The sequence below is a fragment of the Lemur catta genome, chromosome 7, assembly GCF_020740605.2.
Source record: "Lemur catta isolate mLemCat1 chromosome 7, mLemCat1.pri, whole genome shotgun sequence".
NCBI lineage: Eukaryota > Metazoa > Chordata > Mammalia > Primates > Lemuridae > Lemur > Lemur catta.
The window spans coordinates 98,853,495-98,878,332 of NC_059134.1; the positions used below are offsets into that span (position 1 = coordinate 98,853,495).

The following is a 24,838-nucleotide window of genomic DNA, read 5'->3' on the forward strand; positions in this document are numbered from 1 at the left end:
AAGCCATTGGAAGGGCCTCCCAAGCCCTTCTAAATAATCCTATCGCTTATACCTAAACACCTCCACAATTCTCATTTACTTCCAACTCCCTCCATTCACTCCCCTTCTTGCCAAAGCCTGAACCTCGAAGAGTCTCACTTCACGCATTCAGCAACTTCCTTAATCAGACTAAGAAAATTGGACTGGACCTAAGAGCTGCATGTCCTTCAACGGACAATGACTGTGTAAAACCTTCACGTGGCTCTGACCTCTCAAATTTTACTTTTCCTATTACAGTGGCAGACTCTAATTGAGAATGCCGGAGAAAGTGTTTATCTCTTCCAGTCTTCATCCAAAGTCTCAAAAAAGTTTTATCAAACAGATCAGGTCAAATGAGGAAAATTTCCAGAGCTTTATGTTAAAACATTGTTTCGTTCACACCTTTTGTCCTCCCAGCAGTCTACCAATAACCTCATCCACACTCTTAGCCACCTCCAACTCTGAACAACAGAGTTTTGTTTTGGAATCATGATGAGGATTTACATAAACATACAAGTTTGAGGTATGCAACTAGACATTGGTGTCCTTAATAACCCTTGCATATAGTCAACATGACAAATCCAGCCCAGGGCCAGGCAAACCAAACCCTATTTTCCAGCAGCGCCCTCACGTAAACAACAGCCCCAGGCAAAGCAGAGAGCCAGGAGAGAGCTCCTCTCCCTCTCAGAGTGAATGCGGACATTCCTCACATCCCTGGGCACCCCCCCCCACTCCCACATATGAAAACTCTGACCCAAAAGTCGCCATCACCACCACCGCCCCTTTCCTCGGCCACAAGAGGCCAATCTCTGCGCCCAAGCAACACTGCAAAATCAACTCACTCCGTTCGCTGTCCCAATGGACCCAGCCCTGCCCTCGAGGCCAAGTGACCTCCCAGGACGAAAGGGGCCCCTCAAGCACAGCTTCTAACCCCCCAAAGGCGCGTGCTGAGACAGCTCCTTTGAGGTCGTGGAGCTGGGGGAGGTTCCTCGGGCGTCAGCGCCTTCCATTCCCCGGTTCTACCCGGCCGCCCATGGGGCCCCAGACCTCCCGCGGCCTCGGTTCCCTCCAGCTGCCTCCCTCGCCGGGGGCTCCTGCCCCGGCAGACTCACCGGTCACGCAGCCGTTCACAGCGGTGGGCTTCTGTGCCGTTACCACGTAGTTGTACGACATGTCCAAGGCTGGGGTTGCCCGTCGGGACTCGAGGGCGACGAAACAGAGACGGACACCAGCGAAGAGACAGGTTGCCCCCACCCGCGCGCAGCGAACTCCACTGCCGCTGGCTCCGCCCCGGAGACACGTTGCAGGCCAGAGCGGCCGGGGCGCGGGGCATCACGGGATGGCCTCACCTGGCCTCTTGGAGGACTCCCGGAGCCCGAGGCAGCCAACCACGAGAGGCCCCGCCCCCTCGCTTACCGCCAGAGCCCGGCGGACCCGGATGAGGGTGTGCTGTTTGGGGTCCTTGTGGAGCGGCGACCGCTACCGGGGTGGTTGTTGTGGGCGTGAGCTGTTGGGGGAGGTGCGCCAAGGCCCCCCAAACCCCGCTCGTAACTCCTCGCCTTTCCCCAGACCCCGTTCTCTCCCACTTCCATTGCTCCAGCAGCTCTCAGGCTGTTCCGCTTTTGGAACGGGAAGAATTGCAGAGTCCTACAAACGGGAGGGAGGTGACGATTTTTACACATCCCAGACTAGAACCGTGCCTCCTGCCGCTTCACTGTCCCAGTTCCTCCAAAGCCGCTGCCCCCACCTGCCCTTAGAATGACCATGCGCCTCACCTGGGGGGCACCAGGATGCTCACCTCTCCCCTTTCAAGTGTTTGATTTTTCCGACTTTGAAGGGCTCCCCCAGTCCACGTGCCCAACAATATTAGTGTCCCCATTGCTGTACAAATTCTGACCTGAAACATGAAACCAGAATTTTGCCTGTGAGAGTCTTAATAATCTAGGAGGGCAGTTAGCCCTGCAACCTCTAGGCCACCGCCCATTCAAACAGGTTCCCCAGGGAGCAGGAGGAGAAACACGTGGTTTAGTGCACCTGTAGAATGCCAGAGAGGAACCAACCCCCATTTTACAGATGAGGAAGCTGAGGCTCAGAGGGGAATTGGTTTGCCTAAGCCCCCCTGAGTAAGTTGGGGCAGAGCTAGGTGCCCAACCATGTCTGGGTTGTTCCTATCGTGCACTCACGTTCACCTGTGCAAAGCCCAAGACCCTGAATGACCCAAGACCCTGAACCAGGCTGAGCTTAGGGAAACTAGGTGTCATTGTGGTTTACATGCTGGGTTTTCCACAGCAGGGGCTTTGCCTGCTTTTGGAGGCACTGAATTATCAGTAGAAAGAACACAAGCTTTGTAGAAAGACTAGACACGGGTTTGAGTCCTGGCTTTTACCTGTATGACCTTGGACAAGTCACTAGAGCTCTCTGAGTCTTTCCCAGAAGTAAAATGGGATCACAAACTCAGCTGGCTCCCCCCTGGTGTGGTGCCAAGGCCAACGAGAGCAAATGTGTGAAAGGCTTTGTAAATTTTTTCACCACATTTGATGCCTGTGTAAAAGATGAAGTTATTCTGTGGGTTACTTTGCTCCTTGGTGATAAGGTGGGCGCTACTCCTGGGTATAAAGGTGGCTCCCTGCCCAGCAGGAATTGATCTGTCTCCTGGCAGCCAAGTGCAGGCGTGAACCTTGGTCTGCCCCATGCCTTTCTCCATTCCTAGCTCACGTACTAGAGTTTGGACTTGGACCGAAGTCTGGGGCAGCTCCCTAATTACTAGGGCACTGGAAGCGTGATCGTGCCAGTAGGCTGCAAGTGCCTTCAGCAGCTTGTATTTTTACCCATTCCTGCAGGTGCTGCTGCTGCCTCCTCTGTGCTCAGATCCAGGTAGCACCCACAGGATCATCCATCTTCCAGCAGCTCTGTGCGAAGGTGTGAACTCAGTTTGTTTCAGAGCCTCCCCACCATGGTGAGTCTTGTGGGGCCTGGGCATGGGGAGGACACCGTGGTCTCAAAGCAGGATCCCAGCCCTGGGCATGCTGGAGTTCCTTACCCCCTGACCAAAAGCTGCTGCTGCCTCTTGAGGTTCAGAGGTTGAGAGGTAGGGCCATGATCTCTGTCAGGACCCCCTGCTTCTCTCCATTTCCTGGAGGCCACTGGTCCCAGCCAGGCCTGGGGCTGCAGCCTCTAGTCTCTCTGGAGCCCCTCAGCCCCCAGTCCAGGTCACACATTTGGATTAGAACATTAGCAGATACCTGCTTTGTGGTACACCTTGTACCAGTCACAGAAGGAACTGTGATGATCAGCATTGTCACTGTTCCTAAGCCTGGGGCATGTGAGGGCTGGTCCCAGAGCTGGGTTCTGCAGTGCAGGAGGCTGCCATGCCCTTGGGCTTTGTTCCAGGCCGACTCTTAAAAAAAAAAAAAAAAAAAACGATCTGAGCCAAAGCAAACCTTGAGCAGATGTGGGTTCAAATTTCAGCCTGCCACCAACCAGCTCTGTGATATTTTCCAGAAGACTTGATCTCTCACAGCCTCCTTTTCTTCATCTGCAATATGAGGTGGATTAGGCCTACGTCAAGTGGCCATGAGGTGTTGATCAGAGCAGAGTCCTAGAGGCCTTGTCTGACTTCTTTTCCTTTTCCATTTCCTCAGGCCACTGGGGAACCTGGTGTGGCTCTGGTGCAGGGACAGTTGAGAATCCCAGGCAGGACAGATTATCAGGATGGGGAGCAGGGCACATTCTTGGAGGGAGGTAGTACTGGAGGCTGGTCTTGGGGGTGAGACCAACTTGCAACCTCACTGTGTATCCCAGTCCCTGGTGAGCTCTGAGAGTCACCAGCCCATGCCCTTCCTCTGGCAAGACCTCTGCCACCCTCCCCCTCCCTTCCAGCCTCTCGGGAAAGCAGCATGATGTGGCCAGCATGGAACCAGCTTTGGAGCCAGGCAGACCTGGGCACTTGCTGTGTCACCTTGGGCAAAGTCATTTAACTGTGCCTCAGTTTCCTCACTGGGATAATCTTTCCTCTATAGGGCTGTTGGGAAGATGAAATGAGACATGTTCAAAAACACTTAGAACCAGGCCTGGCTCTTAGTCACTGCTGGGCAAATGGAGCCAATCTTATTATTCTGCTTGCTCCCTTCTGATCTGGGCTTCTCGCCTCATCCTGAAGCAGGTGGCTTGACCCGCTGACTGCCCCCACCGCCCCCCCGCCCCGGCCCTGGCCAGACCCAGGAAAGGTTGACAGGGAGACATCAGGGCCAAATTTTGCACAAAGGAACCAGTGCTGGCACACTCAGGAAGGAGCCGCAGCCGGAAGTATACCTTGCCAGGACCTGGCTCAGCTGCAGGCTCTCACCGGGCCACCAGGTGGCACTGGGAGCCCAGGCTTCCGGGTTCATTTGGGCCCCCTCTCGCTCTCCAGGACAAAGGCAGGGGCTGCATCCAGCCTGTGGCCCCGGTTCAGCTGGCTCCAGCTTTTCACAGCCTGTTCGAAAAAGGAAATAGCTCTCTTTGTTGACTGTATCGCAGGTGTGTACTCTGTTCTAGTAAACCCCATTTTACAGAGGTGGAATTGCAGCTCACAACAATGATGCGTCTTCACTGAGTTCTCGCAGCTAATAAGAGACAGAAGTGGGATTTGAACCTGAGTCCCTGTGACTGGAGAGCCCAAGACCTCCTCCACTCTAGCCCTGACACTGCTCCCTTCTGCCTGCACCCCATGTCTGCTCAGACAAGCCCAACAGCATGAGTTCTGACCAGCCTGCCCATGCCCCCATCCTGAGGCTGCTCAGAGCCAGCTTCTTCCTACGTAGGCTGTGAGGCCCCTGCCCACCTCCCCCTGTAGGCCACGCTGGCTTCCTGGTGCCACCATACTTACTAGTCACACCTGCAGGCCTTGCAGTATGCTGCCCCTCTGCCTGGAATAGCTTCCTTTTTCCCTCCCCCCACTCTCCCTGCCCCCTTTGGCCCACCCAACTGCTTATTCTTCACAAAGACCTCCAGGCCCCCTCGGTGCACCCAAGGTGCACGCAGGCTCCTCTGGGATAGCACTGCCCCACAGCACGTGGGCATGATCTCTTTGTGTCTCCATCGAGGGCGGGGACAGTGCTCTTTTATCTCCTTGCCCAAAGTGTCTAGCACTGGGCCTGGCACACCGAGCGGCTCAGGAAATGTTGTTTGCCTCGTGTCAGAGGCCCCAGGGGAACAGCAATGGCTCGGGCCTGCTCAGCTCCTTTCCCCAGCACAGGAGCCTCAGCCTGGAGCTTCTCTTCCTTTGACAGAAGACATGGGACCCCAATTTTATTAAAATGTTTCATACCGAGGATTCCATCTCCCCCATTTTTTTTTTTGTATTTTTCATTTTTCAGGATACATTAAAGCCATGGTGCAAAATGCTTCGTAAGTTAGGCACTGAGTAAAACTTCACAAATTAAAACGAGGACTCACAGAAACATCTACCTGATAAAATTTCACATAACTCAAAGAACTGGTGTGTCCTTGGAGTTCCCAGGTGGATGTGGAGAGGGGTCTTCACCACAGCACCGTGCTGGGCAGGATGGGGCTGTCCCTACTGACCATACTCTGAAACTTCCCCTCTCTTCTCCCCTGCAGACCTCCAAGAAGCTGGTGAACTCAGTGGAAGGCTGTGCTGATGACGCCCTTGCTGGCCTGGTGGCCTGTGACCCCAACCTTCAGCTCCTGCAGGGCCACCGCGTGGCTCTCCGTTCCGACTTAGACAGCCTCAAGGGCCGGGTGGCACTGCTGTCGGGTGGGGGCTCTGGCCATGAGCCTGCCCATGCTGGTGAGTGCCCTGGGGTGGGGGTGGGGTGCTGGGTGGAGCGGGCAGGGGCTTCTGGAATGAGGTGCAGCACAGAGCCCAGCCCAGAGTCTGCAGCGGGCCTGGTTCCCACTCCCGCAGGCTGTGCTCTGGCGCAGTCACAGCATGTCTGGATCTCACCTACAGAAGTACATTTCTATATCTATAAAAGCGTGAGGTTGGGCCAGATGATCTCTAGGCCTTTCCAGCTCTGAGAGTCGGTGGTTCCATAAATCCTGGCCTTCTGGGCCCAGCAGATGCACCCCTTCCTCCGTGAAGGCTTCCTGACTTTCCCAGCCCAGAGCAATATCCCTCTTCTGAATTCCCACCCTGCCACTTTCACAATGGATAGTCTTGGGTCGTGTCCTGTTTGGAGCCAGGGATGGATATGAACTCTCCTGGAGAGCTCCTGGAGGGCAGTGACCAGGCTTGGTATCATTTGTCCCTTTCCTGTCTCCCTTCAGCAAACCCATTCATTCATTCAGCAAATGTTACTGAGTCCACTGTGTGCCTGGCACTGTACTGGGCTTTAGGGATACCAGAGTGAACCAAACAGACAAGGTCCCTGCCCTCGGGGAGCTTATATTTGACTTTGGGGAGACAGATGATAGGCAGGTAAATGCATAAGCAAATAAGATCATTTCAGGGAGCACTAATTGACATAGTGAAGACAGTAAAAAGGGCAAAGGAACAGTGAGTCCCTGAGGGTGGAGTAGGTGACTGCTTCAGGCTGGGAGGTCAGGGAAGGCCTCTGGACGGTGACTCCTGAGAGGGCATCGGCGATGTGAAGTCCTGGGGGGATCTAGTAGCACCAAGCACACAGTAGGGCTCACCAAACCGTGACCCCCAGGCGTGTGGGAAGCCCCAGTGACTGCAAGCATGGTTCCCTCCTGCCTCCAGGTTTCATAGGGAAGGGGATGCTGACCGGGGTCATCGCGGGAGCCGTGTTCACCTCCCCGGCAGTGGGCAGCATCCTGGCAGCCATCAGGGCCGTGGCCCAGGCGGGCACAGGTAAGCCTGGCGTGCAGGGGAGGGACACTGTGGGTTGGGGCAAGGGCAGGCACTGATGGGGCCCGCTGCTCCGGCAGTGGGGACCCTTCTCATTGTGAAGAACTACACTGGGGATCGGCTGAACTTCGGCCTGGCCCGGGAGCAGGCCCGGGCTGAGGGCATCCCTGTGGAGATGGTGGTCATTGGGGACGACAGCGCCTTCACCGTGCTGAAGAAGGCGGGCCGGCGGGGGCTCTGCGGCACGGTGCTCATACACAAGGTGGGCTCCCTCCCGGCCTGCTCTCTCCGGGCAGCACCTGGCCTAATAGCTTCTCAGTATGTTTTCAGATTTGTTTCTTTGCAGCAAAAGCCCAGTTGAACCAATTACTGCTTTTGTTTCCCTTTGTATACACTGAAATATAGAAGTGTTAGGCCGGCGAAACTCTTGAGAGTACCAAGTGTTAGTTATGGAGGAAGAAAAAAAGCTCAATTAGTAAAACATTCTACTCTCTGGTCTTCTACACTCTCCTTTTAGGATGCAAAAAGGAGGGTAAAACCATATTTTTGCTGTTTTGATTAAGTTAAAAACATAAGCCAAAAAACACCTCTGTAGAAAGAATGTATTGACAAGTTACAGCTGTCATATGTATAGTGAAATAGTACCAGAAACAATCACAGCACCTTTCCAACCACCCATTCCCTCCCCCAGGAATCCTCTCCTTCTTCTTCCTTGGTGTTCCCTGACCCCGGAAGGCCCTGCCATCCCATCAGCTACCTAAGCCTAGACACAGGCATTCTCCAGACCCGCCCCTTCCCTTCCCTACACCCGGTCCTGGCGCTTCTACTCCCACTCGCCTCTGTAACACCATCCTTGGTTCAGGGTCATCTGCTCATGCCCAGATGGCTGAAGCCACCTCCTCCCCGGGCTCCCCTGCCTGCTTCCTGCCTTCCTGCCTTGCCAGTCTGCTCCCCACACTGCCACCAGAGGTGTCTTTTAAAAATGTGTATCTGACCAGGTTGTTCACCCGCTGAAAGCCCTCTTGGGTTCAAAAAGTGACCGCACACTCCCTGCTCAGGCACCCTCCATGCTCTTGCCCCACCTCCCTGACTCTCCAACTGCATCTTCCATCACTCCTGCCTCCCTCATGGTCTGTTAACGCCAGGTTCCTGTACCCACCTGGCTGCGGCTCACCTCTGTGGCTTTGCTTATGCTATCTATGATCTGGAGAATCCTCTCCCTGTCCAGCCTCCTTTTGGCCTGTCTGACTCCAGCCTTTCTGCAGAGGCCCAGCCTGATGTCTCCCCGCTACCCTGAGCAGGCTAGCAGCCCCTCCTCTGTGCTCCTGTGGCATCTCTTGTGGACACCATCATTGCATTTAGCACCCTGCAGATTTTCAATTTGTGTGTGTCACTTCCCCACCCCTTGCCACATTGTGAGTTCCTTGAAGGCAGAGACTATGATTTAGTCATCTTTTTCCTTTTCAGCACATACTAGATGCTTGGTAAAAATTGGGTGGATGGGCGAAGTGACCCACAGTACGTATACTGTGGGAGAAAAAACACTAGACTAGGAATCAGGAAACTGGCTGCCAACTGGCTGTGTGACATTGGACAAGTCACTTCCCCTCTCTGGGCCCATTTCCCCATTTCCAAAGTCTCTTCTGGTTCCAACAGACTGAAATTCTTAAAGATTCCTGGTAGGTACATTGTGAATGAGGGGAGCACACTCTTTCGCCCTAAATGTGATGGGCCAGGTTGAGTGTGGAAATGCTGAGAAGTTCCCATTCCCAATAAGAAATTCATCCCCAAGGGCCAGGCACAGTGACGTGTGTCTGTACTCCCAGCTACTCAGCAGGCTGAGGTGGAAGGATCGCTAGCCCAGGGGTCCAAATCAAGCCTGAGCAGTATAGTGAGACCATTTCTTACAAAAAAAAAAAACTGGCCTGGCGCAGTGACTTACGCCTATAATCCCAGCACTTTGGGAGGCCAAGGGGGGAGGATCATTTGAGGCCAGGAGTTCAAGACCATCCTGGACAACATAGTATGAGACCTCATTTCGACAAAAAACAATAACGATTTAAAAATTAGCTGCTGGGTGTGGTGGTGCATGCCTATAGTCACAGCTACTTGGGAGGCTGAGGCAGGAGGATCTCTTGACCCCAGGAGTTTTAAGGCTGCAGTGAACTATGATCACACCACTGCATTCAACCTGGGCAACAGGGCGAGACCCTGTCTCTAAAGAAAAATTTAATTATTGGTAATTAATTCAAGTAAATAAATAGATAAGAAATTCATCCCCAGCCGGTCTTCTACCCCCAAGTGGTACAGTGACTCCTCCCCTCTGTGTGGCTGCAGGTGGCAGGTGCCCTGGCCGAGGCAGGTGTGGGGCTGGAGGAGATTGCAAAGCAAGTGAGCATGGTCGCCAAGGCCATGGGTGAGTGCCAGCCCGGGGCCTGGGGAGGAGCAGGTTCCTGTCGGCTGCATGGGGGGCTTTCCAGCTCATGCCCTAGGGGCCGAGGGAGGGTGTCCCTGGGGAAGCTCCCGAGGACTGGTGGTCTCGAGTACAGAGCTCGGTTCTCTCTCATCACTGAGATGAGTCTGACAGCCTTTCTGAGAGGAGAGGACGCCTGCGGGCTGCCCAGGTATTGCCACTGCCCTTCCTGACGCCTGACACCAACAGCAGAGCAGTCATCCCTTTCATGCCTCGCTTCTCACAGGTACCCTGGGCTTGAGCCTGTCCTCCTGCAGCGTCCCTGGTTCCAAAGCCACCTTTGAGCTCTCAGCCGATGAGGTCGAGCTGGGCCTGGGTAAGCTTGTGGCCACCCCGTGTCAGCCGTGCCTGCCTTGGATTTTGCCCACCTCCTGTACCCTGGGAGCCATCTATCCAGTCCTCTCTGTCTCTCCCCAGGTGGTCTTATTTCTCACCTGGGCACTTGAGGCCCAGCCTGGCCCAGCCTTCCGATTTCTACCTGCTTTGCCACCCACATCCAGGGCTCCAGCCACAGTGTACACTGCCCGACTCCCTGCCTTTGCTCACACATTTCTGGGTCGTCCTGCCCCTGCCAAAACTTACCCTTCTTTCAAGAGCTGTCCAAAGTCCACCCCAGCTACAAACTTTCCCACCTCCTTCCCTGTGCTTCCAAAGTGATGGGCATCGGCCTCCTGTGGCCCTACCTAACTTTAGGGCCGATCTCTCTAAACTTAAAGCCATCTCCACCACCAAGCCACCAGCTCCCGGAGAGCAGAGAGTGTGTGTGTTTCATTATTCTGTCCATTTCCCTCACCCCTCCCCCACTTACACAGTACCTAGCCTAGCGAACAGCACTAAGTTCTTAATAAAGGTGTGATAAGTCAGCAGTGACCACCTCTATCCACAGGGATCCATGGGGAAGCTGGTGTGCGCCGAATAAAGGTAGGTGGACTCCCTGGCCCAGCCTGCCTAAGGCCAAGAACGCCCAGACGCAGCTCACTCCTGGCTCCCTCTGACAGATGGCAACAGCCGACGAGATCGTGAGGCTCATGCTCGACCACATGACAGATACCTCCAATGCATCCCACGTGCCTGTGCAGCGCGGTGAGTGGCCTGCCATCCCCGTCTCCCAACCCCTCAGTGTCGGAGGTGCCCCAAGAGCCTCACCTGGGGTGTCGTGTCTGCCCACAGGCTCCTCGGTGGTGATGATGGTCAACAACCTGGGTGGCCTGTCATTCCTGGAACTGGGCATCCTGGCTGATGCTGCCGTCCGCTCCCTGGGTGAGCCCCGCACTGGGCATGGGACCCTCCAGCCCTTTGACTCTGGTCATAAGAAAAGCAGCTGAGGTAGGGTCTTGTGATGGCATAGAACACGGCTGTGTGGTCAGATGAGCCTGAGTTAAATCGTCATTCTGCCACTTCATTGCCGGGTACCTTGAGCCTCTGTTTTCTTGTCTGTATATTGGGGGTAACAATAATAGCACCTGCCTTATATGGTTGTCATGAGGATTAAATGAGATTAAACATATGTAAGATGCTTAACAGTGCCTGGCACCTCGAGAGAGCCCAGTAAGAGACCTATAATTACTCATCTGTCCCTCAGAGGGGACACTTCCAAGGAATGTGGTCATTGAGGGTGTCACTGAGAGAGGCCCTGAAGAAATCGGGCCATCTCCCTACTGACCTCAGGGCCCTAGCTCCTAAGGTCCTTGCTTTTCTGTTCCTCTGTTTCTTTCCCTGGTGCCCGTCGTTCCCTCCTGGACTTCCGTGCTCTGGGGTTGCAGAGGGCCGCGGGGTGAAGATTGCCCGTGCCCTGGTGGGCACCTTCATGTCAGCACTGGAGATGTCTGGCTTTTCCCTCACCCTCCTGCTGGCGGATGAGCCCCTCCTGAAACTGATAGGTGAGACCTGGAAACTGGGGTCACCAAAGCCAGGGGTTCATGTAGTTGGAAGGAGCCAGGGAGACTTGTAGAGATCCCCAACAGGGCTGACCCTGACCCTTTCTGGCTTCTCCAGCCTTCCCCAGCTCTCCCTGGACTATGGAGTGTTGGTGTCAGGGTCCTCCTCACATCAGCCTGACCCTTTCCCCAGGGACCTTCCCTCCTTCCCCTTGTACACGGTAGGCACTCAGTACATGCTTGTTGAGATGGACTCTCTTCCTCTGGGGCTGCTGAGGGAGCTCTGCTGGCAGCCGAGTCTAAGAGAGTTGTCTTGCTGTCCTAGATGCTGAAACCACCGCAGCAGCCTGGCCTAATGTGGCCAAGGTCTCCGTGACGGGGCGGAAGCGGAGCCGGGCAGCCCCCAGCGAGCCCCGGGAGGCCCCTGGTTCCACTGCAGCAGGAGGTACCAAGCCCTGCTGTTGGGGAAGGGGCAGGCCTCCCAAAGGACACAGGGCTGTGCTGTGGGGCACACAGGGGCCCTGGCACCCACGCCTCCCACTCTGTTTGGTCATGAGGAGGGCTGGGCAGGCCTCTTCCCTCCCATTTTCCCTTTCTAGGCTTAGCCTCAAAGCGGATGGCACTTGTGCTGGAACAGGTGTGTGCCACCCTCCTGGGCCTGGAGGAACATCTGAACGCCCTGGACCGGGCTGCTGGTGACGGGGACTGTGGTACCACCCACAGCCGTGCAGCCAGAGGTTGGTACCAGGGCCCCTGTGAGGACCCGAGTGGGGGTGGTATGGCAGGCATGCTGGTTCTTAGATTTTGGCATTTCATGAAACAGAACAATTTCCAAACCATGTGAGTGCTGACTTGGAGCGGCCAACTTTTACTTTGCCAAGTGAGGTCATTCAAAACCCCAGCACCCGTTTCACCTGTTTTCCTAAAGAAAAGGACCTTCTGCGTTACAAGTAGGAGGTCGTTGTCTCAAAAATAAACAGAATCCTTGACAGTGAATAACTTACAACTGACAGAAAATGCATTCTGTTGTCCTTACTTTTCTCGGTTTACCCAGACCAGTGAAAAGCTCTGAGCTGCCCAACATGATTTGTTCAAGAGAAAAGTCTTTAGTACCTGCCATGGGCCAAGCACTGCCCTCAGCTCTGTGGATACAGCAGTGAGCAGAGCAGACAAATCGCTGCCCTCGTGGCCCGTGTGCTGGGAGGAGAGACAGAGTAAATAATAGAAATCAGTGAAACACACGGGCATTGGTGCAGAGGACTAGGGGGACAAAACGAAGCAAGGAGGCAGAGTAAGAATGTCAAGCTGAGGGTGCTGGGGCAGGCCTCACCTACTGGGCAACTCCCAAGGTCCCTTCAGCTCCCATCCCCAGCCCCGCTCCAGGCTGCACGCTGGGTGTGGAAAGGGAGCCTTGGGATCCCTTCGTCCTGGTCCCTGCTTGTCTCCTCACAGCCCCCGTTCACTCTGGCTGGCAGTCAGGCCTGCGTGCTCAGTGGGGTCCAGGCAGATGGAGGGGAGGTCTCTGAATTCCTCACTGTCTCTCTCCGCCTGCAGCGATCCAGGGGTGGCTGAAGGAGGGCCCACCCCCTGCCAGCCCTGCCCAGCTGCTCTCCAAGTTGTCCGTCCTGCTGCTGGAGAAGATGGGAGGCTCCTCTGGTGCGGTGGGTGCTGGCAGCCCCCAGGGCTTATGGGGAGGGCTCTGGGTGGCCAGGGTCCAGGCAGGCATGCTCAGCATTCTCGCCCTCCCCAGCTCTACGGCCTGTTCCTGACTGCAGCTGCCCAGCCCCTCAAGGCCAAGACTGACCTTCCAGCCTGGTCTGCTGCTATGGACGCCGGCCTGGAGGCCATGCAGAAGTGAGCCAGCACCCTATGCCTTAGATCAGGGTGGGCTGAGGGAAGTGGTCAGTGTCATCTGCTCCTTGCAAGACCCTGGCCCCACCCCCAGAGCGAGTCCCTTGGTTCCTGCAGTAACCCTCTTTCATTCTCTCTCCCTCCCAGGTATGGAAAGGCTGCCCCAGGGGACAGGACTATGGTGTGTACTTGGGGTGTAGCCCCAGCCCTTCCCCTTTTGAGCTTATAAGCCCTAAAGGCCACCGTCAGTGGCAAGGCAGCTCTCCTCAGCCCCCTCTCCCTCACCTTGTCCAGCTGGATTCTCTGTGGGCGGCAGGACAGGAGCTCCAAGCCTGGAAGAGCCCAGGGGCTGATCTGTTCAAAGTCCTGACCAAAGCAGTCAAGGTGAGTGAGGCAGGGCCCAGCCACCTGGAGAGACAGGCTTGGAGCCACCAGGTGCCCACGTCCCTGTGACCTTGAGCACGTTAATAACCTGCCTGCACCTGAGTTTCTTCCTCTGTAAAACGGAGATGAGCATCTATCTCAGAAGGCTGCTGTGAGGCTAAGGAGGTGTATAGAGCCCAGCACAGTGCCTGGGACATAGTAGGGCCTCAGTAAATGGTGGCCCCTTTCCCTGCTAGAAGTACATAAAAGGTAACCTTTCACTTGGTGACAGTGCAGAGGGTGCTGGCAGATATGTGACAAGAGGGTCCAGGGCCAGCCTGCACAGCACTCTGCCCATAGCAGGAAGGAGAGGCCTGTGGGCCTGCCCTTGAGCCTACTCCCACCCCTACCCCCTCAGAGTGCCGAAGCTGCAGCCGAGGCCACCAAGAATATGGAAGCCGGAGCTGGAAGAGCCAGTTACATCAGCTCCGCACGGCTAGACCAGCCAGACCCTGGGGCGGTGGCAGCTGCCGCCATTCTCCGTGCCGTCCTGGAGGTCTTGCAGAACCAGGGTGTGTGACTGCTTTCCTGGGCCTCAGCTCCTCTCACTGCTGTGCTGATGTGGCCATTGTCACCCCGCTTCTGCCTTCGAACCATCACCGCCCCCCTCCCAAGCCCCCATGGCCTGTCCTCCAACAAGCCGCCAGAGCTACTCCACTGCAGAGACGGCAGCCAGAGCAAGCCGAGTAGGCCACGGGCCTCCCCAACTCTGCCCTTTCCCTCCTCGGGAGGGTAGAGTCCCTGGGTCACCCCACCCCGTCCCAGCCAGCTGTGGGCTTCAGAGATAAGGCATTTTCCCTGAGCCACAGCACAACTTGTAACTGGCAATGCTGTTTGATTCCAAGAGTCCCTGTGAAAGGCCTTCTGCACTGGAACCCCAGTCAATTGGAAAAGAAAGCTAACAGAGCACACTCAACCAATAAAGCTCCTGCTTCCTCTGAGGGACCTTTTGCCAAGTGTGTGAACAAGCTGGCTCACAAATGCCCAGGGCCTGAGCTTCAGCCTTGGCTGCGGTGATCGAGACCCGTCTTCTACCAGGCAGCGCTTTACCACCTGTGCCCCAAAGGCAGGGCCTGCTTGGCTGGGCTGGTTCTGCTGGGATCTGCTCCTGTCCTCCTTCCAGTACACACATCACGCCTTATACATGTAGGAATGGTAGAAGGCTTTTCTCAGCTCTGAGTTAATATTAATAATTCCTTGGGAACTGAATGGGCATTTGGGACACCAGAAGGAAAAGAAGTCACCATATTCTAAGGTGCAGTTGTAGCTGAGAACCTGCAGCCCGCCAGCCCCCACTGACAGCACCTGGGCAGCAGGATGCCGACTGTGGTGTGCAGTGGAGACGTACAGCACACGCGTGGTACGTCCTCAGCGTGGGGCGTGGTTAAAGGCACTGGGTGTGGACACACACACGATTTGCAAGCTGGTTCAGCAGTAACCAAGCTATGAGAACTCAGGCCTATTACTGAGTTTCTTGGAATCTGTAAAATCAGATGGTACCAGCTCATCGGAACACGAAAGGATTTAGATGAGTTGGCAAAGGTGAAGCCTCAGCGCAGTCCAAGTGTCCACTCCCTGGGAGTTACTGTCATCACCAGTGTCAGCCACTCCACCACTGTCTGTCACACTAGCATCACCTACCTGGTCCAGATTTGGCTGCAGGCTCCTCAGCCCTTGGCTTCCCTCCCCAGGGTCATCGTCTGCACCACATGTCCCTGAGCACCAGGCGGGCACCAGTGTGCACAGGGTTATGTGCCCAGGGGCTGGGAAGGAGGCTGGCACCAGACAGGGCCTGTGGATCCCAAGTCTGCCATTCCCTGGCTGGGTGATCTCAGCCGTTTGAGTCCTGTTTTCCAGATTGTAAATAGGAAAAATTTCCTTCCTCATGAGATAATCAAGTACTCAAAAGTCAGTAGCTATTAAGGACATCCACACATAAATGAGTCACATGTCATTCCATGAAGACAATCCCATGGCTCTTTGGTGCCTTCCCATTGGCCCTTCCCCAGGTCTGAGGGTCAGACCTGTACTGAGGCTTTCACAGGTTGCCCGGAACTCATTTAACCACAGTGCATGTCATCAGTCAGGGCCATTATTACAGACTGAATGTTTGTGTCCCCCCAAATTCCTATGTTGAAATCCTCACTCTAATGTGATAGTGTTAGGAGGTGGGCCTTTGGGAGGTGACTAGATCATGAGAGTGGAACCCTTACGAATGGGTAAGTGACACTTCATCAAAAAGGCCCCAGAGCTCTCGTGCTCTTTCCACCCTGTGATGTTAGGGTGAGAAGACAGTCTATGGGGAAGGGCCCTCACCAGGCACCGAATCTACCAGTGCCTTGATCTCAGACTTCCAGCCTCTAGAAATGTGAGAAACAAATGATTGTTGCTGAAGCCATCCAGTCTATAATATTTTTGTTATAGCAGCCCAAACAGACTAAAACAACTTTGATTCTTAAAAACACATTTAATGAAAAATCAAGCTTTATGAACCAGTAAAATGCCTACACACATGGAAAGCGGGCACTTTCACGTGAGCACAGTGGCTGGCAGTCATCCCAATGGCTGTGAAGGCATCATCCCATCAGCAAGTTCAGTCTTGGCCCTTCTGCCACCATCTGGCGATGTGGGGCTGGGCTGGACAGTCAGCCTCATCGCTACTCGCCTGCAAGTAGGCAGGCTCCAAACCCAGGCTTCCCACTTGTCTACTAAGCACAGCAGCGTAGGGCCTGGCAGGGCTTGTTTGGAGAAGGCAAGAAAAGCCACAGCAGCGACACTTAAGAGAGGAGTGAGGCTCCTCCCTCCCCACCCCAGCTCCTCTTCAGAAGAGCAACAGCTCACACTCAGACACGACACAGAAGACTGAGTTTAGCCAGACGTGCAGCCCTTGCGGGGGCAGGTGAAGCACTTTGGTTCTCAGCAAGGAAGCCCTCTGAGGGTGGCAGCAGCTCCCAGGGCTCTGCTGGACATAGGAGACCACAACTTTGGCACCAGTTTCGTGAAGAGCTGGAGAGTAATCAGCAGGGCCAGGGCCCTGTCAACAGAGCAAACTTGGACCTGCCAAGGGGCAGGTCAGGACCCAGCAAGGAGAAGCAAAGGAAGTCCACAGCCACCTCTGTCACTCATCACTATTGGGACATCTGGGGACAGGTGGTCTGTTCTTGGGAGAGCAGGTTACCAGGGTTCATGGGGCCGCCTGGTGGTGACAGGCATGTAAGTCACAGGGAGAAGCGGGGATCCATGCCTCGGCTGTAGCAGCAGCTGGAAGAGGTGGAGCCACACAGTCACAATACACACAGACACAAAACGCAGCGACAGAGGGGCTCAGAGAGGGCAGCTCCTCAGCTGCTCCTCTGCGGAAGCCACAACTGCCACCCTTCTCCCCTTCTCCCCTTCTCCTGCAGTCACCTTAGGATGTGAATCACATCCAGGAGGGGCTGGATGGGGACAGCTACTCTGTGGCAGGGTGGCCTAACTGAACTGCTTGCCTTCAAGGGGAAACCTCATGGGTGTGTCACCTCCCTCATTTTCCACGTCATGGATTGCACTTGAGTCCTGGCTCTTCTGAGCGGTTGGGATTTCCCACGACAGCCCAAGGAGGTGCAAGGGCAGATCAGCCTGACCTCCTCAGACGGAACGCAGGGGCTACCGGAGCGGCCAGGGCAAGGAGGACCTTGTGTAAGTGGAGGACCTGAGAAGTCGATGCCAAGAAGGGTATAGAAGTTGAAGCCACCAGAAAAGCAGACAGGCAGCAAGTGGCTGGAGAGGGGAGGCCCGGCACTGAGGCAAGGAGAAGTTTGGGCCCAGAGCCCAAAAACAGTCTGTTGCCGACACCAGCTGGATGCCCCAGGTAGAGCAGAGCTTCTGAGGGGAGCACAGACCACACCACTGGGTGCTCCTGGGAGCCCCTACTTCACTCCCCATCATGCAGCAGAGGCTGGAGAAACAGGCAGATGCACCAGAGTTAATGATACGATGTCAAAACGGCCCCTCCCCTGCAGGAGACACACCAAGCCTGAGCTATTCAGATCGACCCCCTGACCTGCAGGGTGGCCCCTGCCCAAGCCACCAAATCCTTCAGGAAACCCTAACGTCTCTGAGCCTGGCACACAACCCATCTCCTACATCCCATAAAGACCTGTTTCAAGCACAAGCTTGTCACCTACGTACTGGTCCCATTAGACTAGCTCCAAAGCTGGTAAAGGAGAAATCACTGTACACCCTTGTCATACTCGAGCCCTTCCTAGAGGACGACGAGGCCACGCTTCATAGAACCACAGGAATCTGGGGAGGGGAATTCTGTCTCCCGATGGACAGGCCCCTGAGAGCCCCGGGGCTTCACTGGGGTGGGCTGGTTTGGTGCCAGTGCTCCCCGTCAGCCACCCTAACTCCACCTTCCAGCTACTTGGTTTCCCACCGTGCTACTGTGTTGGCCTTCTTGGCAAGGCCTGAGCCTTTCCTGGGTGACCCTTCTCTAGACCCAGCCTACCCCACCTGGAATGGGGGACAGGAAACCAAACCTGTCTGTCAGTCAGGATCCCTGGTTCTGGGCGCTTCCAAGAGGACGCCAGAAGGATGTAGAGCACCAGCAGCCCAAAGGTCACCACCAGCATCCCGGTGCTGTTGGCAAAGACAGCCTGGCTGGGCAGGCTGGAGTATGGCCGGGTGGCGTTTTTCCTAAAGATGACAAAACAATGTGGCCCCTTGAGAGACTTTTCCCCCTGTTTTTGCCCAGTAGGAGACCCAGTGCCACTAAGGGAAGATGAGAAAACCTTCCCAGGGCCACCTGTGACCTGGAATTTAAATCTACTAAGTCCCTGCCACAGCAACAAATATCTGTGTAATGCTTTTTTTTTTTTTACACTTAAGAGACAGGGTCTTGCTATGTTGCCCATGCTAGACTTGAACTTCTGGGCTCATGCAATCCTCCCATCTCAGCCTCCTGAGTAGCTGGACTACAGGCACACGCCACCATGGCCAACTGTATAATGCTTTTTAGCCCAGAGGAAACTGAAGCTCAAAGTGGCAAAATTAACTTGCCCAAAGTTACATAACTAGTAAATGACCCAGCCAAGATCTAAACCCAGGCTGACCTCAAATCTTAGTTGCTTTTCACTACACTGCACTGCTCTAAAAGTATGGGCGGAGGTGTTCAGGCATGCAGGCTATGGAGGCAGACTGCCTCACTCGAGTCCCAGCTCTGCCACTTACTGGCTGTGTGCCCTTAGATAAACTACTCAACCTCTCTGTTCCCTCATTTGTAAGTGGCAATGAGAACACCAATGTTGTAGGGCAGGTGAGAGGATTAAATGTAAGGTGCTTAGAACAGTTTCTGACACATAGTAGGTGCTAAATCAACCTGTTGTCAATAAATATTTGCTGACCAATTTACCAATCTTGACCTAAAGAAAGATCAATTCCATTACCTTCCAGATCAGAAATGTGCTCAACCCCCACAGTTCTCTTCCCTTGGGTGGGTCCTATGATCCCAGGGTACATCTTTTGAAGGCCCTATTCCCTCCCTTCCACCTCAGAGTTGGGGAGCCCATTGCACTCACAAAGTGAAGAAAAGCTTCTCATTGATGCCAGAAATGACAGATGCAATGGACAGAGAGAGGATGGAGGCTCCAAAGAAGACGTGGATGGGCTTAAGGAGGCTGCGCAGCCACAGGGATGCCCAGGGCAGGAGGAAGATGGCAAAGCCCAGGAACCACTGTGGACACAAGGGAGGATGCACCTTACTGTACCGTGTGTGATCAAAGGTGCACCAGGTCATCCCACCCCTTAAGTACCTCCTCCTGTCGCTGTACCTTGGCCCTTCTTTCCCAGTGCAAACATCCCTCCAGGCACTGCCCACCAGCACCCCTCGCTTCCTCACCACGCTCTGTCTGTTTCTATTACACCAGCAACAAGACCAGTACAGGAAATGCTTTGCTCCAATCCCGCTCTCCTAGCAAACCCAGCCAGCCTCGTTTGTCTTAGTCCTTGCTCCTAAAACTCCTCACTTGTACAAGCCTGACATCAGAATATGGAAACCACTTCTGGAATTGCTCTGCGTCAGAGAGGTGGGAATGGAGAAAGTGGAAACCAGCTGGCTGCCGAGAGCCAGCATGGCGTATGCAGTCAGCACAGAGGGCCCGGGGAGCACAGACGGGCAGTGAGATGGGCGAGAGGAACAGGGTAAGTGCTGGAGCCACCGACCCCCCATAGCCCTGTAAACTGCTGGTTCTATGGGACGTGGCCTGCCAGGCCCTCTCCAGACAGTGAACAGAGGGAATATTTGGTCGCACAGCTGCCAGGCGTGGCAGTAGGAACCCGGAGGAAGAGGGTGAAGAGAACCCACCTGGCAGGCGAAGAGGAAGACGGTGGTGATGCCCAGCCAGCTGTGCAGGGAGTAGAGGTTGGCAATGTGGTTGTGGTTGTGAAACTTAAACACAGCAACCAGCCCCACGACAGTGAGGCTGAAGGCCATCAGGTGCAGAGCTGCGTGGAGGAGCTTCCAGGGCAGCTTGGGCCCCAGCCATGACTGGGGCAGGCGGTACACCAGCGACCCTGCAGGAGAGAGCAGTCCCAGGACTCAGCCTCTTCCCCTGTGCTCACCCACACATCCGGGCAGTTACCCCGAGAGGATCCCACACAGCCTGCCAGCGAGAGAAGAGGAAATGCTGGGACACTGTTATCAACTCCTTGTCATCTTCTATCCCCCCATCCTTTGTGGGACAGCAGTCAGCCATGAAGGGAGGACAGAAGGGCCAGTTAGAAAGGGAGGAGCAGATTTCTTAGACCTGCCATTCTGTCATTACTATTGTAAGTGCAGCTTGTATGCAGTTTCCAGGCTAAAAAGCACTGTCACGGTCATTATTTCATCAACTGCACTCTCACAGCTGAGGTTGGTTGTCGGGAACAGGCATCAAGGTCAGACAACAACCTAGGTCCAAATCTGGGCTCTGCCTCTTAGCTGTTTGGCCTCTTCTTTCTATGTCTCAGTGTCCTCACAATATGGTGGCAGAATTGAGTCACTGCAACACAGATCCTATGGCTGGCAAAGCCTAAAATATTTACTGTCTGGCCCTTTACAGAAAAGCTTGCCAACCCCTGCCCGAGAGTATCTGTGAAGCTGCCCTTCTGAGATGCCTGCACTCTTACCGCTTCCTCCCCCAAATGACAGCTGGGCCCAGGGACAGCCCAACCCACCCTGCCCCTATAACCTCGAACCCAACACTGACAAAGGCCAGTCTTGGAGAGGGAAAGGCTGTCCAATCCAGGATTGGGCCGTGACACGCCTCCCTTGCTGACCTCTTACTCACCAGCTCCGTAGAACACCACCATGCCAGCAACTGTGAGCACCGGGTGCCAGTTGAACGTGTGGGTGCTGCCATCCCAAGCAAAGCCGCCACACCAGAACTGCATCCAGTAGGCAGTGAAGAGGATGCACATCGAGCCCAGGGACCCCAGCACCAGGCAGCACAGATAAAACCACCCTGAAGCCATTCTGATCAGGCACTCCTAGAAGAAGCGTAAGTCACAAGTCTCGGTTAGTCCAGGTGTGCCCCAAACACTGGCTGAAGGAGGTAACCCTGACCTTGCTCTTGGCCCATGGGATGGAATCTTTTTGCTTCAGTGTCCCTGTCATCGGCCCAGGTACTGCCCCCATGAGGCCTGATGGCACGGTGGCCCTGATCTCTGGTTACAGACAGTGAGTGAGGCCCCCCCCCCAAGCACCTGGCAGTCACAGAGCAGCAAGTTCAGGGCTATGGCTGGCCCTGGAGAAGGCCAGATGCCAAGGCTTTAGGAGCAGAGTCCTGGGATGAGTCTCCCTTCACAGGACCAGAAGGTAAAGAATTAGCACCCCCAGGAAGGAAGGAATAGGAATCATAATCCAGGCTGGATTGCACAAATGCCCAGGCTCTGGATGCTAACATAAGGAGGCAAAAATCACAATCTGAAAGGGGCAAACACACTACTATTATACTAGCAGGGAAGAAGTCCTATGGGCTCCCACTTCTACAGAAAGTTCTTCCCTAGATGGTGAACTCTGTGGGGCTAATCTTCCCGGGGTAGGTAAGATCAGGCCTTCACTCCAGACCCCACACTGTACACCATGAGTTGGGTGATAGCCCTCAGCTGTCTCCAGGCCTGAGACTTCTGCTTTCCCCACCTCTGGGGAAAGTCCAGTGAAGAAAAGAGGAAGCAAGAACTCATGGTCTAGAAAGCAAGAGGTTTATTTTGAGATTTCCACATGTGCTCAATAAACTCAGAAACCAACTCTGGTTTCAGGCATGGCAAATGCTTAAGCCCCTAAGGAGTAGCTTTTAAAAGCCAGTCAAGTGGACAAAGCCATAAGACTGGCCCTGCTTGGGCCCAAGCCTCAAGGCAGTCACCCTGTCCCATATACTTTTGCCAAGAAGGCAACAATATGGTCTCCTACAGTTGAAGTCCCTCACTCTGAACCAGCTAATAGAGAAAAGTAGCCAATAATTCCCAAGAAGATAAAGCACGTGACTGCTGACCTTTAGCCCTTATGGTAGGCTGACAGAATGGTGGCCTGGGCTCCAAATATCACAAAGAGGGCACCTTGAGCAAATCACTTAATGTCTGCAGGACTCAGAGTCCTCATCTGAAAGAAAGGCATGGCAGTAAGAATAGTATTTATTAAACACCAGGTATGAGTGCTGGAACCTTACACACATGGTCCCATCTACTCCTCCTGACAACCCTTTGAGGATTATTATCCCCATTTTATAAATGAGGACACTAAGGCTCAGAAAGATTAAATAGCATCAGGACCCAGTGAATGGGCAGGGAGTTTCAAACTCTTGTCTATTTGGCTTCAAGACCCATGATTTTTCCTTGACCACAGGTTGTCAGAAAATCAAGTAGGAGCTAAATATTGTAACTCTTCTTAGTTATTGCTGTCATAGCACTTTATCCTAACTACTAACAAAAACCTGAAGTTCATGGTTCCCATGCCTGATCAGGCCTCTCAACAGCCCTGAGCAATGCCATGCCACCTCTCCCCTTGCCAGGTGTCCACCTAACCAGGAACAGATGCTGGGCTCTCACAAGGTGTCCTAAGTTGGCAGTATTCTCTGATAAAGGAAGGTCCGAGGGCTGGGGAAAAAAATACAAGCTTCCATGAGGCTGGCAGGAGAAAATCATGTCACCAGTTCCCTGGAAGCTTTGTGACTCAACTACTCAGCTCAGAAATTTGCTACCCATCCTTGAAGCTGCCTCACCCCCCAACAATTCCTGCAAGGGCAGAGGAAGTTTCAGGTCATCTGATGTTCAGTTAAAACACCCTCCATCTGCCAGGGGAATGTTAAGTCAGCATTTAGGAGCTCTTGCTCAGCAGGCTCCATCCATCTGACACTATCTACTTCTACAAGTTGTTTTTTTTCTTTTGTGAAAGGAAAAGTAAATATAGTCCAAAAGGGATTGTGTCCACTCCTCTAGAAGAGGTCCTGGATTGCTGTTCCTACAATGGATGGTAGGGACACTTTCCTGACAGAGGAATGTGAAGTTATACTGCTCTGCTCACAGTACATAGATAAGCCCTGCTTATTACTGAGAGAGCAAAGCTGGTGAAAAGGAATAATGCAGTGAAAATTGCAATGCAAATGCAGAGAATATCCTCTCATTTGTTCTAAGAGCACAGTCTGGGCTATGATCTCATTTTGTAGATCCCTATTTTAAGGCAGGGGTCAGCAAACTCTTCTGTAAAGGGCCAGGTCATAAATATTTTAGGCTTCCTAGGACACATGGTCTCTGTCACAACTCTGCTGATGTGATACAAGAGTAGCCATAGACAATATCTTAACAAATGAGCATGGCTGTGTTCCAGTAATGTTTTATTTATGAACAATGAAATCTTGAGTTTCATATAATTTTCATGTCACAAAAATATTACCCTTTTCATTTTTTTTCAATCATTCGATCACATAAAAACTGTTCGGGTGGGACACATTTGGCCTGTGGGTTGTAGTTCATTGATCCTGACCTTAGGAGTCTACTCTCCAACCTAATACCTTTCCTCAATTCCTTGGCAGAAAGGATTCTTCCAGGCTGAGCTAAAACAGGTCAGGCCCAGGGGTAGGAAATGGGTATTTCCATTCAGCCCTTAGACTTAGAAAAAGGTTCTATTCCAAACTACCACAATGTTACTTTTATAATTTACAACTACAAATAGATGAAGGGGCAAAAAATCAGTTTGTTTCTCCCCCTTCCCAAATGGATTGGGGGGGGGGGCGGACTTTAAGAATCCTGAGAACCAGACTTACGGTACCAATCCTAAACCCTCATGTCATAGATCAAAAACACTAACACTGGGGCCCAAAGAAGGAAAGTGACTCAGCCAAGGTGAGTGGCAGAGCTAGTACAGGAATTCAGGTCAACTTCCCTTCAGCTCTGAGGGCTCCTTATTTCCAAATGTAGCTTCTGTTAAAGTCAAAATTCAGGAGGGGCCCAATATTACAGCCAGGAGGTAGGTAAGCAGCAAGGTCCTCCTTAGCACCAGAGTAATTACAGGCCCGTCCTTCTGACTGCACAGATCTGGCTGGCTCAGGTGTCCGAAAAAGAACCGTTCCAAGCATCCGGGGTCGGATCCCTGACCCCTCAGCTGGGCGCTTGGTGTCAGCTAACATTGGGTGAAAATTGGGGCAAGGGGCTCCTCCTGCTTTCTGCGCCTTCCGAAGAGATATCGTGCATTTACAACCACCACCTTGGAAAGAAGGGTGCGGAGAACTGTACCTATTTCCTAAAAGAGAAAACTGAGGCCAAGCGAGAAGATCGCGAGAGCGCGGGAAGCAGCGGAGCCAGCACTGAAACCCAGGTCCCTGAACTCCCAGCCCGGGCTCTTTCTCACCCCTAGCCACAGTAGGACGCAGCGGGCCGGGGCCTCCGAGATCCGCCTCCGCCACTCTGCGACCGAGCTGCCGCTCCCGAGGCTCCAGGAGACGGAGGACTCTCGGACACCCGCAACCAGGTAACACCACCGCCCCAGAGCTGAGCCGCGGGCGCCGCCTCGCGCTCTTATAGGCTCGCAGCACTTCCGGTCTCGCGCGAGGCCGCCTGGGACATGAAGTCCGAAGCCCCAGACTGGCCTGCTCCCAGCGCACCCCCTCCAATTCTGGTTCCTCCATGGGAGTTTTCGCCAAGTCCGGAGTCGAGGCCCAGGAGTACCGCGACGCGTCTGCCCTGTCCCTCACCCCCCCATCGCGACTAAGCGGAAATGTTCGAGTTGACGCGAAGCCTCCCGCTAGGGACCGGCCCTCCGCAGGGCCGCGCGCGGCGTGGGCGGGAGGCCTCGGTCAGCTGGCGGCGACGCTGGGAGGACCGAGAGCAGGGTGGGCCCGGAACAGGCAGGACCCGGGAGACGGAAGGCGC

At 54.2% G+C, this 24,838-nt stretch overlaps 3 protein-coding genes across 7 annotated transcripts in view; 1 reads left to right on the plus strand and 2 right to left on the minus strand.

Annotated features, from left to right (window-relative positions):
- Positions 1–1,557, minus strand: part of DDB1 (damage specific DNA binding protein 1) — a 28,753-nt gene extending 27,196 nt beyond the window's left edge. Inside the window, exon 1 of the mRNA XM_045555800.1 lies at positions 1,131–1,557. Coding sequence (XP_045411756.1) covers positions 1,131–1,191 — 61 coding nt within the window. The 5' untranslated portion in view covers positions 1,192–1,557. The remainder of the gene's footprint in view (positions 1–1,130) is intronic.
- Positions 1,452–14,397, plus strand: TKFC (triokinase and FMN cyclase). Of its 2 annotated transcripts, XM_045555804.1 has the most exons (19): positions 1,452–1,537; positions 2,859–2,974; positions 4,430–4,536; positions 5,620–5,809; positions 6,725–6,835; positions 6,913–7,094; positions 9,170–9,248; positions 9,532–9,621; positions 10,192–10,226; positions 10,304–10,388; positions 10,476–10,565; positions 11,069–11,185; positions 11,508–11,627; positions 11,782–11,919; positions 12,737–12,843; positions 12,933–13,036; positions 13,181–13,214; positions 13,328–13,417; positions 13,815–14,397. In XM_045555804.1, the coding sequence occupies exons 5-19, from the start codon at positions 6,742–6,744 to the stop codon at positions 13,974–13,976; spliced, it is 1,527 nt and encodes a 508-aa protein (XP_045411760.1). In that variant the 5' UTR covers positions 1,452–1,537; positions 2,859–2,974; positions 4,430–4,536; positions 5,620–5,809; positions 6,725–6,741; the 3' UTR covers positions 13,977–14,397. The 2 variants fall into 2 exon arrangements, with proteins under 2 accessions (XP_045411760.1, XP_045411759.1); XM_045555803.1 differs by lacking the exon at positions 4,430–4,536.
- A 1,506-nt stretch (positions 14,398–15,903) lies between these two features.
- On the minus strand, positions 15,904–24,631 carry LOC123641253 (lysosomal membrane ascorbate-dependent ferrireductase CYB561A3). Of its 4 annotated transcripts, none has more exons than XM_045555805.1 (7): positions 24,318–24,401; positions 21,967–22,073; positions 20,764–20,962; positions 19,800–20,008; positions 19,015–19,169; positions 17,977–18,133; positions 15,904–16,717 (listed from the first exon to the last, which is right to left on the minus strand). In XM_045555805.1, the coding sequence occupies exons 3-7, from the start codon at positions 20,945–20,947 to the stop codon at positions 16,631–16,633; spliced, it is 792 nt and encodes a 263-aa protein (XP_045411761.1). In that variant the 5' UTR covers positions 20,948–20,962; positions 21,967–22,073; positions 24,318–24,401; the 3' UTR covers positions 15,904–16,630. The 4 variants fall into 4 exon arrangements, with proteins under 4 accessions (XP_045411761.1, XP_045411763.1, XP_045411762.1 ...); XM_045555806.1 differs by having other exon boundaries at positions 16,624–17,393; XM_045555807.1 differs by lacking the exon at positions 21,967–22,073 and having other exon boundaries at positions 24,318–24,628.
- Between the last annotated feature and the right edge of the window lie 207 nt (positions 24,632–24,838).

Coding starts and splice junctions, on each gene's coding strand:
- TKFC (XM_045555803.1), top strand. Junction 10,566..11,068: donor TGCTGCCGTCCGCTCCCTGG/GTGAGCCCCGCA, acceptor CTGGGGTTGCAG/AGGGCCGCGGGGTGAAGATT. Junction 11,920..12,736: donor CCACAGCCGTGCAGCCAGAG/GTTGGTACCAGG, acceptor CTCCGCCTGCAG/CGATCCAGGGGTGGCTGAAG.
- LOC123641253 (XM_045555807.1), bottom strand. CDS start 20,947: ATGGCTTCAGGGTGGTTTTATCTGTGCTGCCTGGTGCTGGGGTCCCTG. Junction 20,009..20,763: donor GGTGGTGTTCTACGGAGCTG/GTGAGTAAGAGG, acceptor TCTCTCCTGCAG/GGTCGCTGGTGTACCGCCTG. Junction 16,718..17,976: donor GGATCCTGACTGACAGACAG/GTTTGGTTTCCT, acceptor CACCTCTTCCAG/CTGCTGCTACAGCCGAGGCA.